The 12,043-nt window shown below is 54.7% G+C and overlaps 1 protein-coding gene across 1 annotated transcript in view; it reads right to left on the reverse strand.

The window, feature by feature from the left end:
- The window catches only part of ABTB2 (ankyrin repeat and BTB domain containing 2), a 171,019-nt gene that overhangs the window by 32,097 nt on the left and 126,879 nt on the right, over positions 1-12,043 (reverse strand). Inside the window, exon 3 of the mRNA XM_035012547.1 lies at positions 6,224-6,437. Within this exon, the coding sequence (XP_034868438.1) occupies positions 6,224-6,437 (214 nt within the window). The remainder of the gene's footprint in view (positions 1-6,223; positions 6,438-12,043) is intronic.

Here is a 12,043-nt window from a genome sequence, read left to right on the forward strand (position 1 = left end):
GGTTTTGCTCATTCTTGGTCTCCTGTCTTGCTCCAGCCTCCCTCATGAGGCTGGAGACTCCATCACAGAAGGCACTCTTCATAGTTCTCTCATATCCCTTCCCCACTGAGCGTCAGAAGTACAGGAAGAAACGTGGGTTAATAAGCAAAGCACTGAAGATGGTATCTGCCACTTGGAATGTGCTCTCTAAATGCTGGTCAGGGCAGTGCGTGTAAGGAGTCATGTTACTAGTTGCATTATTAGTAGTAGTTCAGTTGGTAATATCAGTATTAGTAATAGCAGTCACGTATTAGTAGTACTTGAGAACCACCTTTTAAGAAATGCCATTCTAGGTCAACGAAGAGAGCCCACTCTGGGTGTCAAACGTGGGTCATCTAAACCTGTTTCTGACCACTAATGAGGAGGAGGGTGGCAGCCGACATTTAATATGTATTTTTTATAAGCCAGGGACTGAGTTCAGTGCTTCGCCATATTATCTCGTTTACTGCCAGTGGACATCGTACCTTCACCATTTTCCCAATGAGGAAACTGAGGCCTGGAAAGATGAGCTGACCAGCCATACTGCTGGAAGATAGCAGAGAGAACACCTCCAGGGGGACCCGAGAAGCTCATGGAATCTTTCTCCTCTTGGGCGGGATCTAAAACCCCAGGGGTGGACTTCGGGGGGAGCGAGGGGACCTGTAACGGCTGGCGCCTTGGAAGTCACCGCTTCCAAATTCTGTTCACACACTTGCTGGAAACTTCTTGACTAGCCTGACGTGGAATGGAGCAGCAAAGAGCAAGGCCAGACACACGCCGTCTTCCACCAGGACCTCACCTGGATGACGGTTTCGCCCTCTGAGCAGCCCCGGAGCCTGAGCAGAGCTAGTGCTCTGGGAACTGCACCCTCAGATGACTATCAAACCAGCACATTGGGCCCCTGGTCCCTCCTGAAGCTGTCCGGTGGGGCAGAACCACAGACCGGACTGCTCTAGGCTTGGGCGCTGGGCTGTTCGGTAGGAACGCCTCTCTTCCCAGCATCAAGGCAAGCAGAGTTGGAAGGGCTACCCGCCCTCTGCTCTCCTTGCTCTCGGTGGAGTCCAGGCACTGAGTGAGGCAGGCTGGCATGAGGGAAAAGAAGAACCAGCCAATCACAGCAAGCACCGAGCCAGAGGACGGGGCCAGAACCATCCAGGCCAAACTGAGCCCTCTCCTTATCTCGGCCCATGTGGCCCTGGCTTCCCCGCAGCTTCGTCCTGCCCCCCCAATTCCTTCTTCTCTACCACACTGCTCCTGTCTTGGCTGGGGACCCTGTTCTCCCCTGCCTCGCAGTCTCTGCATGCTGTTCCCTCTGCCCAGTATAAGTGGTCATGTTAATCATCGTAGTAGCTCATATGTGGCATTTACTATGTCCCAGGTCCTGTTCTAGAATGTTAGGAATGTGAGCTCATTTAGACCTCGCACCTTACAAGTGATCATAAGGACTATGTGTTGGCGTTCTACAGAACCGAGCTTTGGAGGAACCTACTGGCCGAAGGCTCTAAAATCACTAAGTGGTAAGTCCGATCTGAAAGGCACATGTTTGAATACAGTCCCCTCCTCAGATAGGGCTCTGGCAGGCTAGGAAGTCATGACGCCGGACACTTCCAGGCTCTGTCTCCCATCAGACTCTGGCTCGGCTCCCACGCTCCTCCTGGCTGAGCGTCCTGGGCCTCGGCAGCCCCCAAGCCTTCTGAGTGTGCTTCCTGCCACCAAGGCGCACCGGGCGGGGCTGGGGAGACGCCCGGGCTCCAGCAAACGCACTGGTCTGTGGACAGGTGGCCTGCTGTCATTCCTAGGATTCCCAGATAGTCTCCGCTGCTGGTGCCATCAGATCAGATGCACCTGGGAATGCCACCTGCTGAGCCTGGGCCCTCCAGCACCCGAGGTTCTGAAGCAGAAAATTGGTTCATGTCCTGTGCGCCTCAGCCCTCTCTGCACCGCGAACTGTCTCCCTTGCGGGCTCTGCTTGATGACGCTTTCCTCCAGCAATGTGCTGGCGAGCTGGCAGACCTCCTGCTGCTCCTGGGTGTCCATGCTGCCTGCCTCCCCCCTTCCCAGACGCCTCGTCCCCAGGAGGATGATGGCCAAGGAGGTATCTTCCACCCAGGACGCTCTTTCGGCTAGCTCATCCCTCCGCCTCCAGGCATGACTAGCAAGGACCACACTTAGCCAGATGGCTGTCCATTCTCCTCCAGACCTCGGGGGAAGGAGGCTCCCCCATCTCCATGGGCAACCCTGGATCTCTGACAGCAAGTTCTTTCACTTTTCAGGCTTGGTCTCAGGTGATGACATGCCCTGCAGGGCAGCAGCTGTGACTAATCCTGTGTTTGAGACCCTGCTTCGTGCCTCGCCCGAGCCTGTGATGTAGAACTGCCGGGCAGGAAAGGCGCTCTGGCAGGGCGCAGGGAGGTTCCATCTGTGAGGCTCTCCCAGGGTGGCAAGGGACGGGTACTGGGAATGCACAGGCAGGTGGGGCTGGAATGGCCCCGGGAGACCCCCCCGGGGAGCCTTGAGAGCTTGAGGACCAGGGCTCAGCAGCCGGGTGGGGCAGCTGCAGCTGGGCACGGTGAAGGGCAAGGGCTTTGAGGTCGGAGAGACCTGGTTCAAATCCCTGCCCAGCCACTTAGCAGCTGGGTGGCCCCTCCGGCCTCGTGCTTTCATTTGTAAAATGGAGGTCATTCTAGCACCTACCTTGCTGATCTGTGGGGCACAAAAGAAACACGGGTAGGTAGAAAGGCCCTCTAGAAGAGCTGGCTACCTTATATGTGTACTGCACTTCGTCCTCCCCGCTTTACAGGTGAGGCGCCTGGAGCGTGGAGGGGCCTGTGCGGGAGGCTAGACCAGGGCCGAGGCCTCAGGGCCAAAGCCCGGGCTCCTTTCCCTAGCACTGCTGGCTCACTGTTAGGGCGCACACCAGTATGCCAGAGGGCCCGACTGTCCCTTGCAAAGCCACCCCGCCTGCCTACCCTGGACTCCTACTGTTTCGGCAGCTCCTTCCTCCCACCACCTCCCCTCCCACCCCCAGAGCAGGAGGCTCTGGGGAGACGGCACCTCCTGGGGAGATACTAAAGCCTGACTGAGCCGTGCAGATGCAGCACGTGACTTAGCAGGGAAGGCCGTGAGGAGCCTCACACAGAGAGAGGAACACATGTCCCACCCTTTATCAGCATGGATGGGGTCACACGGCCTCCCGTGGGAAAGAAGAAGGGCCATTTCCTCCAAGCAGAAATCTCTGAGCACAGACCTGGGTGGCATCATCAATGCTACCATGTGGTCAAACCCACGCCACCAAACTGAGCTCCTTAGCCTCTGTGAGCAAGGCAGTGGGAAGAGATCACTAAATCCCCACAGACCCAGAACTCCCTAAGCCATCCACCCCCTGAACGGAGGCCCATGGGACCCCATTCCGCCATCACACCGGCGATCAGAGGCTCTGGATTCTGGCTGGGTGCACTTGGCCCCCACAGTCCTCACATGGGACAGAGGGAGGAACTCCAAGAGTCAACGAAGTGGGGGTATAGGGGGCAGAAAGAGACAGCCAGCCATCCCCAGACTCACAAAAGCAAAGCTCTGTCGCCCTGGAGCCAAGTCCGGCTATCTGTGTGTACAGACAGGAGGTTTCCCCAGAGCTCTGGTGAGGATACCAGCGTGGTGGTGCCTTGAGGAGACGTGGGGCTTCGCCTGCCGTGGGATGTGAGCTCGGTGGCCCCCAGGAAGGGCCAGCCAGGCTCCCCAGGGCCTGCCCCAGCCGACGGAGTCCAAGCATGGCAGGATCCCCTTCAGTAGCCAGGAGCCGGGCCACCACACGGCTGTCAGGCTGTCTGCCAGCCTGAGTATTTTTAGGGTGTCCTTTTTGTGCCCAAATCTGAAATGTCTGGATATTTTTTCCTAATGGTGGTTTCAGTTCCTCATGTATCTAATATTCATTCAAAATGATTCATGGAAAAATGCCTCAGCTACCAATTTTTTTGTGCCACAGACAGCGTGGATGTTAAATAATGAGATATCTACACACACGCGCGCGCGCGCTGAAGCTCAGCTACTGAAGCTCAGCTACTACGATCATGTCCAGACAACAACCCAGGTCATACAGAAACCCCGCTGCTGTGTTGTAGAGCACTGGGAGCCGGGAATTCTCCCAGGAGGAAGGCCAGAGGGCAGACACCGAGACAGCCAAGGGGTTCTGGGCATGACGGCTACAGAGGAGCACCTCCCTGGCCTGCCCCGCGGCCAACGGCCACGGTCACAGCCAGAGGGCCAAGCGGCCCAGGCCAGGGCAGTGGGCCCAAAGAAGGCTCCTCATCTTCTCCCAGACACCTTTGCTTGGATGATCGGGCCCCGCCTAGCACCCTTGGGACCTCACCAAACAACCAGCGAGTCCCCTCGCCCACCCTTCACAGGTTTTCCTTGCCCTTTCTCCCACCCAGCCAACTCTGGAAACCACAGCAATTTCTCCACAAAGCAGAAACAGCTGCGGCTTAGGGCCTCTGCTCTGGTTCCACCTTCCTGCCGGGCGCTTCCTTCAGGAAGCCTGGAGCCTCCCCCTGCTGCCTTCTTGCTCGGGGTCAGGCCCAGAGTGACTTACCTGGGCCCTGCATCCGCTGTCCATCTCCAAGATGATCTAATAATGACACTGGTTATCATCAAGCAGCGGCAGCCTTTACTGGGAACCTACTACGTGTGTGTCCCTGGGCCACGGCTGCTTTAGGTCTCCTCACAGTCCTGCACATGTACTGGTTGTGAACAGAGCCTCTGTGGCCTTGGCAAGTTATCAAATCTCTGCCTCCACTTCCTTATCTGTCAAATGGGGCTATGAAGCACACGCATTTCCTGTGGGTACACATGCCAAGTGCTCAGCACGGTGCCTAGCGCCTAGTAAGCGCTCAGGAAATGTTGACCCTCACGATTCAGTCCTTACAACTGCTTCATTACCACCTCCCTGTTTATAGCAGAGGAGGTGGAGGCTCAGGGAAGTCTGAAACCTTGCACAAAGTTCTCAAGGTCCATGAACGCTGTTTGTGCCCAGACCCCTTGACTCCTGGGCCACGGCATTCCCAGCCTGCAACGTTTGCCATGTGTCCACAGGATTTCCCAAATTTTCACGATGGCCGTTTTGAATGAGCTGTGGTGCACCGCACCTTTGTTTTCTGTGACCGTGGGGGCAACAGAGAAGCGGGCCTGGCCGGGGAGCAGGCGTGAGGACCGCAAAGTTGATGAGACCCAGTGCCTCTCCAAGGCGGCAAGCCAGCTGGGGTGGGGGCCTGGGAAAGCAGTAGCCTTCGCTCTTCGAGGCTGTAGGCCTTCTTCCTCCACCATGTGGTACAGAGCCCCTCAGGCTCGTTCCCTCTCCGGGACCTGCGGAGCGCTGGAATGCGTGCCGATGGTGCTTTCTAAACCAAGGGCGTGTCTTCCTTACTTCCAGGACCTTTAAGCATGCAACTCTTGAGCCCCTGGACAGACCCTGCTGGATGGCCATGTTAGCCACGAGGCGAGGCTCATGCTAGCATATATGATGTTCTGGGCAAATTATTAAAAAGCATCCTCTCTAGGGAGAAAAATTTTAAAAGGCAGCAGCCCTCTGAGTAAGACCAACTAGAAAAGGTACCTGGTCTTTAGGCTGACATGACCCTGTGTTTGTCTCCCACTCGTGCCCCTCACTGGGTCCCCTTGTGCAGTGCAAAACCTTCACATCTGTTCTTAGCAGCCCTGCTCCCAGCCGGGGAAGGGTTAGGATCCTGTAGAGAGAGCAGCAGGCCTGGGTCCTGGGGCTCTTCAACCACTAACCTGCCAGAGCCACAATGCTCTTGTCCGTAACCTGAGTGGACGGGGCAGGGCAGAGCAGGCCTTAGATCCCCACCGACAATGAGAATGGTGGCATGGCCACGATCACAGGAGGTGACGGCTACCATCGAAGGAGGGCCCGCTCCCACCCCGACGCTGTCCTGAGCGCTTTTCCCCAGGGCCCTCACTCGCTCAGTTCTCACTAGCACCTTTCCCGGCAGCTGTGAATACCTGCTTTTATCAAAGGGGCAACTGAATGTCAGCGAGCCCAGGAAGTGACTGTTAGAGCTGGAGCGCCCGAGACAGAAGCCAAAATCCATTCTGAGCCTCGACGACCCCAGGCCACCCCTGCCCAGGGTGAATAGCATGACCGCATGCCAGGGCCAGGCCACCCACTGAGCAGCCCCAGGGAGACCCCTACCGTTCGTTGTTCAGCGCCATCCTCGGGGGGTCCAGGTTGGGGTTCTCCATGGACTCCATCTGTGGACAGCGCAGGAAGTAGTAGAGCGTGTGGAGGGCGTCGGGGGACCAGGTGATGGGCTGGGGCGGCTGGCGGGCCTGGCGGGCGGGGCTGGAGCCCGGGCAGAGCGGGCGGCGCCCCTGCATGTGGTGCATGGCGCGGGACACCAGGTCACCTGCGGGGAGGGCGGAAGAGAAAAGAAGTCTGAGTTCACCAGCCCCATCCTTCCAAGGCTCCTGTGGCTCCCCTGGCCGCGGCGTGGAATTACCGTTTCCCCCGGAGCCAGCAGGCAGAGGTGGAGACTGTCACCTGAGACACACACCAGCAATTTTGTCTTCCTTTCCCTGCCAGGCTCGCCTGAACAGCCGCGCTACAGACTTGGCAGGGCCGGTCTCCTTCAGAACTTATGCTAATGTGGTTTCTCTTTCAACAGCCCCACTCGCTCCACGACCCCGTGGGCCTTTCCCCAGCCCTTTGACCCAGGGAGCCCCGGCCTCTGACACGCAGCGCCAGGCTGCGTGGTGGCCTTTCCCTGGGCCATCCTGCCCAAAGCCCAGGCGTCTCCACAGGGCAGGTCCTCCATCTCCAACACATCGGGTTAGATGACCGTGGTCACTGGCCCTGAGTGCTCAGTGTGTGCTGAGTGTTTGGTTTCCAGAAATGGGCTCTCATTTGATCCTTTTAACACTGGAGCCCAGTATTATCCCCATTTTACAGGTGAAGAAATTGAGGCTTATTTGGTAAACAAACACTTAACTGACCCCCTACGTTTCCCCAGTCACAGGGAGGCCAAGGTGCACAGAGCTTAACCAGCCAAGGTCCTGTGGCTAGTAAATGGTAGGGTCTAGATTTGAATGCAGGCATGAACTGAACTGTGACCCAGGCCTGACCCACTGAAGTCTGTGGGGTCCTCAGGTCCCCATATCCTGCACGGTGTTACTGCCCAAGTCAAGTCTTTTCAATATCCCACTGGCCTGGGACAGGAAATGTCCCATTATTGTGTGAGGCCACAATGCTGAGACAGGATGGGCCACAGAGCCCCAGGCATCTGTGGGCTCCTCTGTTCTGGGAAGAGTGGCACCCTTCCATTCTCCTCAGGCTTGAGAACTGAGGGGGGCCTTGCCTGGGGCCAGCTCCCCCCCGCCCCCTCGCCATGGCAATTCCTTAGAGATAGCCCCTTCCAGAGAAAGCCTCTGGACAAGGCTGGCCCTAAGGTGAAAGAAAAGAGCTGGTTTTAATCTGGTGAAGGGCATTCAGTGAGTGGCAGAACCAGGTCATTTATTCTATTGACCTTCATGATACAACCTCCGTGAGTCTGGTTCTCTGCTCCCCTGCGTCCCTAGCACCTTGCCCGGGGTCTCCTGCATGATAGGCGCCCCCCGCCCCCCAAACATTTACAGAATCATGAAATAGCCTTACACATCCATTTCATTTCATTTTAAAATACAGCTTCTGGTGGGGCTTGACTTGAGAGCATTAGCGGCCAAGTTCTCCTAGGACAGCCTCAGCGACGATGTCTGGCTTCCGAGCACGGAAAATGACATCCCTGGAGTTGGAGATCTCCACTAGGAAAGAGACCTCCATGCCCCGCTCCCCTTCGTCTCTCCACACCTGACTCTGCTCGTCCTTGTGAGTGTAGCTCAGCTGCCCGGGTACCTCGTGACTTACGGACACCTGGCTCCCATCCCCAAGACCGATTTAATTGGTCTGGGCATCCTCTTTTGTAGAAGTTCCCTTGGTGAATCTCATGTGCAGTGAGGTTACGCAATCACCAGGTGAATGGACGAGAGCCCAGATTCCAGAGTCAGCCACGCCTGGCTTCCAATCAGGGCTCTGCTCTTTCCAACCATAAGCCTTACAGAAGTTTCTCATCAGAGCCTCCATCTCCTCATCTGTAAAATGGAATCTATCTAACCTCAAAATTGTGAGGATTCAAGTAAATAAGTGTAAAACACACAACATCGTGCTTGGCAGGGTACTTGGTAAAGATGAACTAGAACACCATTATCATTAATGCCCTATTACTATTACTCCTCTATCCTCCAGGCCATCTTCCACGCTGCTCTTCCTTCCAGGATTCTTTTCCAGGCAGTCAAGCCTTGACCCACATTTCCCAGGATGCGAGGAGTCTGAGCCCTGAGATGCCGGGTCCCAGCCCTGCCCTCGGGCTCCTGGGTGGCAGAAACGGGCATCGACAACCCCCAGACCAAGCCACCTCACGCCAGCTAGTTGTAGAGCTAAGTTAGCCGCAATCAGCTGAAACCTGGCTTCCATTTCTCCAGGTCAAAATGTCGTAACTTTCGGCAGCGTCACAGGACCACAAGGAGGAGAAGTCAGAGGGCCCCTGGTAGCATCAAAGAGAGACTCTGTGCAAACACTTCAAAGGCTTGACAAGGGAGAAGCCACTATCATTAATTATGTTTATGATTGCTTTATTGTTATTGGTGTAGAACCCTCTGGCAGCACTTACCAGCCAGAGTCAAGGAAGAAATAGAAGCGACTCTTAAGCATTCCCTAAAAGGAAGCGGAGTACAAAGAGAGGCCTTCCAAAGATTTGGGGGTGGGGCGGGTGGGGGAGGACCACAAAGGCAGCAGAATGGCTACTGGAGATGCATGCAGGTCCCCAGCTTCTCCGCTCCAGGCCCAGCTGCATGCCATCAGTCTCTCAGAGACCAAGAAGCAGATGCCTACAAACAACTCTGATCACTCATCCAAAAACTCACACCGCTCGGCAGTCCTCCTTTAGGGCCAAAGTCAACCGCTCGCCTTGGGTATTCTCCCCAGGGCGGGGATCTTCCTCCCTGCCACCTCATATTTTCTAGGCTCAAGAGATGGGAAAAGTAGACTAGATCTCATCTAATCTCCACAACTTCCCCGTGAGGGAGGTATTTCCATCTTACAAACGAGGAAACAGGCTCCGAGAAGTTAAATGATTTGTCCCGCTGTACTAGTAAGTGAACCAGCCAGGACTCGACCTGGGGACCCCGAACCCCAGACGCATGCTCTGGGCCATGGCTCCATGAAAGTGTGGTGCACTGGGACAGGGGGCTGCCAACTGTTTGTTACTGTTTGTGATTGGGTCAAAATAAGCTAATTTTAGAAACTGAGAGCGAGCTTTAAAAAAGTCTCACGGCAATTTGACAGAGTGATCTAATAATTTTTTAAAAACTGGCTTGGTTTCATGTTTCTCGACATGCGTTTTCTATTCTATTTTACAAAGATTTCAGTCTGCAACAGAGTCGGGGCATGGCATCCGGGCACGTCACCACAGCTGACTTGAGAAGTCATGGCCCAGACTGGCCTGCACTCTTGCTTTCGTGCAGGTGAGCGCTCAGAGCTGCTCCAGAAATGTCCTTGTACTTGAGAGTCAGCTGATCCCAAGCTCGATGAAACCTCAGTCTGAAGCCCAGAAATGCCCACAAGGCCCAGAAAAGCAAGCCTGCACTGCTGGCTGATCAGGAGAGCCTCGGTGAGAGGTGCTGCGGGCTCCTCATCTCTCCAACCCTCATGATGAGCCATCAAATAAAAGCAGGCAAGATCTGCAAGGTAACTCTGTCTTCAAAATGAGGCCTACGCTATCTGGCTACCTTTAAAAAGAAATGCTTAGGTTTATCTTGTACTCCCTCCCATTTACCTTTCCGTGGGGAGAGAGGGACAGAGAAAAATACAAGTGCCTACATTCCCTGTGCAGCTGGGCCCGATACAAGAAACTTCCAAACCCACCTGGCAGGCTGGTCCTGGCTAGGTGCAGGGAGTAAATGCATGTTAAACCTGCGGTAAACTTTTAGGTACAAGGAGCTCAGTGCCAAGTACCACTAGCCTCATTAAGTTCTTTAGTCTCAGAGAGAAAATCTGCATTATCTGCCTCCACCTTCGTCTCTTCCCTCCTTCACTGTGGGTTAGCAAAAACCCCGGTTTCAGGGTGGGGAGGTGGGGCAACATGGCATATGATCCAGCCTGTTCAGTCATCTGTAAAAAGATGCGAAGGGGATGCTTCTTTCCTTTGCCCCAAGGAGCTGGGCCAGTGTGTGGGCCCATCTCAGGTGGGTTTTGGGAGGCAAACACTGGACAATACAGAACTCATTCCTGTACACACACATACACATACACACACACACACACGGCATCACGTACTATTCTAATTGTGGGAATATGGTACAGCAGGGAATAAAACAGAGAAAGTCTATTCTCATGAAGCTGACATTCTAGTCAGGGGAAAGAAATGACAAACTATTTACAAGTAAATATACGATACGTTTTAAGTGGTGACCAGTGCTTTGAATGAACTAAAGTTGTAAGGGGGTGGAGAATGAGGAATGAGAATGGGGTGCTCATCTATACAGTGGATGCTCAGGGAAGGCCTGTCTAATAAGGTATCATTTGGGCAGAGACTTGAAGAAAATGAAATGAAGCACCAACATAGTCGGGTATCTGGGGAAGAGGGAAGAGGGAAGAGCCAGTGCAAAGACCCTGGGGAGGGAGGATCTTGGCCAGGAGGCCAGGGTGGCGGGAGCACGGTCCACAAGAGAAGAGTAGTAGGTGATGAAGCCAGATCATATATTGGATTTTGGGCTATGGGGAGGATTTTAGATTTCACTGAGTGAGCTGGGAAGCCATGAAGGATGGAGGGGTTATTGAGCAGATGAGTGACACAATCCAATTTGTATTTGACATGGCCCTAGTTTGGGCTGAGTTGATAGGAGCGGAGATGGCAAAAGGAGCAAACTAAAACTTGGGATATTTTTAGAAGGTAGAACCAATAGGGGCTGAATGATAAGGGCAGAATGATGACAAGCCCTTCCCTTGAGGGAAGTTTCTGAATGGTTCTCCCTTTGCCTGGCTGTGGATTATCATGGGCACAGAGGCGGCCATGGTAAAAGGCAAAGGATCAGACTCCAATCCTGATGTTGGCTGCTTGAGATGCTGGTGGCCGGGCTGCTAGCCACATCTAGGAAGCCCATAGCCCCGAGCAAGTAGAAGGGTGACCACTTAAGCCAGACATATCTGAGCCCACTTCCTACAGGGTCCTGGGGCAGCCATGCACCAGCCCTGACTTCTGTGACGCCCCCAGGAGACAGAGCTGGAAGTCCTGCCTTCTCTCCCAGCCCTAGCAGGCATCTGCTCTGGGACCTTGAACCAGGCACTTTCTTTCCTGCTCTGGGAAGGAGGAGGATGGAGGGAGGGAGAAAGCAGTGTCCTGAAGAAACAAAAGGGTTGCCATTCACCATTCAGAAAGCTCAAGGAAATCACGAATGCGAAGGGCTAGAGCAGAGTGAAACTGCACCTGTTTCCACGCCATGCACCTCGACCCGTGTGTCCCCGCCCGCCACAGGGCAGTCTCATGCGGCCGCAAAGGAGAACAGAGGAGTGTGCAGGCTCATTTCTTAAACAACTGGGACAATGAGAGAGAGACAGAGATCAGGAGATGCATGAGCTTTCTTGCCTCACACACTCTTTTGAAGCAGTTGCCGAACAGTAATGCCCTAGCCTAAGGGGTTTCTAACTGTGTTCCGCAGGACCCCGGGATGCCAGGAGAAGCCCAGGGCCACTGCAGGGCTGAGGCCACCCCAGCACACCAACTTCACTCTGCTTGTATCTTCCATTTTCTACACTGAGACTTCCGGGGGCACTTTGAGAAAGAACAGCAGTTGTAAATGCAGAGCGCTGTGGGCCAGGCAGGTGAAATGAATGAACGAATCGGGCCAGCTATAAAACACTGAGCTATATGACAATGTAGGGGACACATGCTGCCCACTTTGCTGCTACTTAGCTCCCCCTGAT

This window comes from Mirounga leonina, unplaced genomic scaffold (genome assembly GCF_011800145.1).
Source record: "Mirounga leonina isolate KUSES-001 unplaced genomic scaffold, KU_Mleo_1.0 Mir_166, whole genome shotgun sequence".
Taxonomy (NCBI): domain Eukaryota; kingdom Metazoa; phylum Chordata; class Mammalia; order Carnivora; family Phocidae; genus Mirounga; species Mirounga leonina.